This window comes from Cryptomeria japonica, chromosome 5, assembly GCF_030272615.1.
Source record: "Cryptomeria japonica chromosome 5, Sugi_1.0, whole genome shotgun sequence".
Taxonomy (NCBI): domain Eukaryota; kingdom Viridiplantae; phylum Streptophyta; class Pinopsida; order Cupressales; family Cupressaceae; genus Cryptomeria; species Cryptomeria japonica.
Window position 1 is genome coordinate 550,091,090 of NC_081409.1, and position 2,992 is coordinate 550,094,081.

The 2,992-nt window shown below is 29.7% G+C and overlaps 1 protein-coding gene across 1 annotated transcript; it reads right to left on the reverse strand.

Annotated features, from left to right (window-relative positions):
• Positions 1–332: 332 nt before the first annotated feature.
• LOC131875964 (SKP1-like protein 11) lies at positions 333–764 on the reverse strand. Its single transcript, XM_059220710.1, has one exon. The coding sequence runs from the start codon at positions 762–764 to the stop codon at positions 333–335; it is 432 nt and encodes a 143-aa protein (XP_059076693.1).
• Between the last annotated feature and the right edge of the window lie 2,228 nt (positions 765–2,992).

Genomic DNA, 2,992 nt, shown 5'->3' on the forward strand with positions numbered 1-2,992 from the left:
TGGATGATTCAGAATTATATATTATTTTAGAAGCATAATTGGAAAGGAGTAGACTTGGGTTTAGTAACGATGATGAAAATATTTTTGATTTAGGTTCTGAAATCTACCCTGCTGCTCTCCACACAGTAACATCCAAAACTATTGCTAAGACAGGTAATGTAAATGATGGTGGTGTTGAAGACTCTCCAATATTAGAATTATCATACTCTAGAAGCATCAAATATTTAGAATTATTGTTTAAAATGGTATTACAAAAGATACGCAGGAGAGATATATGCAATTAAAAGGCATTGAACACATACTAATTGCATGTATATTAAAAAAATAAATGCTTATATATTCCATGACATGTTTTCAAACACCATATAATCTGCAGATGCCTTACATAACAAATCAAATAGATCTCTAATTTCAAGAAAATTCGCAGCCAAAAGAATGTGGCAGAATGTCGCCTGATTTTTATCTGCAGAAAGAGCTCTTTCAACGAATTGTGTATCCCATATCTTCACATCCTCTTCTGATATAGTGTTGGATTTTGCATGAGCATGGAATTTACAGTGGTCTAATACCATCTCCAGCACTTTTCTGCTTTCGATATTACCATAAAGAATAGGAAATCTCAGAGGCTCCATTCCTGTGTCTGTGTATGTGTCTATAAAATTCTTTAGGACCACTGATTCCATTGCAACCATATTCTCCAATTCGAAATCTTCATACACGTCCTCATCTCTGAACAGCCTCAATGTCACTGCATTTGCCGCCATTTTAATCTCCACAAAATTAAAATGCACGACCGAACGGGGATGTAATTAATGGTTAAAAGAGTGTTGAAAGAGTAGAATTTGGATAGAAACTCTAAACTGTATGATGATTTGAATACGGAACATCTGGTTTCTAATTTATACCATTCCATTTCTCTATTTCAATGGGTGCGACTTTCCCGTTAATTTTGTTGCTGGAATTATTTAAAACTAATTTGAAATTTAACTTGCACATCAATAGATTGGTTGTTTAGGATTTATATGATTTTTTGATGCGTGATTTGTAACTTAATAGTAGTATATAGAGTTATTTTAATTTATTTTGCAACTATTTTATTTTATGTGGCATGTGGACATATAGTTTTTCATTTTATAACGAAATGTTATATTTGTTATATTATTTAAATAATTTTTATTTGAATAATTATTAGTTTATTTTATTTATTTGTTTAATTAATATTTATTAATTTGTTTTAGTGAATAGAAACATAATAATATACTATTAAAAATTGTAGATGGTAAGAATATTTTTTTATAAAGTTTCAACAATAGGCAATAGGTCAAAGGAAATGTTCAAACATAAGATATATAAACTACGTATGCAAAGTAATTATAGGAAGGAGTTTGTATCATTAAGTTTCTTCCTAACATTTCTAGAGGTAGGTTTAACATCAACTAGCTCCCAACCAATAAGTGCATCTTTTCTTCAAGAGTGTCTTTAGAAGATTGTTGAGTAGAAATTAGAGAAATGAATAGAATTAGCCATGGAACCTTGTTGGAACCTAGTTGGCAAAGAGAATGAAACCCAATAAGAGGCAACCGGATTGTATGAAGGTTAAGAGCAATCATGGGTAACATTTCTTTATGTTGATGAGCTGATTATTCCACCTTTCTTGAGTGTTGAAACCGACAATATCAAACATATAGTATCTTTTTGTAGATTGATTATGATCATGCCAACATAGTGAAGGTAGAGAAGAGGTGGGAGAAACGACTATGACATCAATACAAGGTGTATTTCCCAAATAGTTTAAAATCTCTAGTAGACAAGCCACCTCAAATGCAACTTGAATCTCTTGCATCTAAATCTCCATAAACACATTAGAGAAGCTAATAGCTTTAGTGCATACAAAGAAATATACATAATGTGAATTAAGAACCTTGAAGTACACTATGAAAGCCAAGTAGAAGGCCTTGATAAAATATACATTGAGAAAATGGATCAATTTAGGTTTTAGAATAGCCAATCAAATATCCTCAAATATGCAATGCCAAGTAAAGAGAAGACTAATGTTGTCAATGATGGATTAGTTGACCAACAATAGGAAGATGAAGTGAAAGCCAAAAATATCTCATAGAAGAAATATAATCATGAAATGATGTATAAAGATATCATTTTAAATTCTTTTACTAGAGAATATATGAGAGCCCTAATTTTGTAAGTCATTTATTGAGGAATAATATCAATAACAAATTGAAAAGTCTTTTAGTCTTTGTTAAAAAATTAAAATTTTATTTTTATTTATAGTAAATAAAGGTATTTATCATGCATTCGGGAATAAGATTTGGAAGAATTATAATGCCTCATTTTAAAAAGTTTAAAGCATGTATTCGCGATACTTTTTTTAGTAGGTAGCCTTGAAGAGAAAGAGTATGGAACATTGAAATAAATTCCTACTATATTGAAAGGTCATTTTGGATATTACTTTGTAGCCATTGAAGAAAAGGATTAATATCTACTAAGTCCTTCCAAATATCTTTGAAAGTGGTTACTTCAATCTTAATTTGATTTCTATAATGAATATGCCAAGACACATTCTTGATAATCATTTGAGTATGTAGTGTAGTGTCGGGGTGAACTCACAAAGTTGGTTCCCACATTTTGGTACGTCCTGATTTTTGCTGAAATCATACATTTTTTAGAAAATATAATGATTTAAGCTTTAAGAGGTCCCATTTTAAGTAATTAATTGAAGAGTGTTAAATCAAGTGCTCTTAGATCAAAATTTCTTGGATAGAACCTCTCTACTTCTAAATCATACTAGCAATGGAGTCTCCTTTGCATCTATCAAATGCTGATAAAAAACCAATTTTACATTAGCTTTTGGGGGGTCAAATTAATTCATTTAAATTTTATTTTTTTAAAGTATTTAGTTCTTATTATAAGCTTTCCAAATATTATAACTTTTAATATATTTAATTTCATTAATATATTTTTATTTTATTTCTTA

What these genes read in the sequence shown, in the direction of transcription:
- LOC131875964 (XM_059220710.1), bottom strand. Translation starts at nt 764, where the DNA reads ATGGCGGCAAATGCAGTGACATTGAGGCTGTTCAGAGATGAGGACGTG.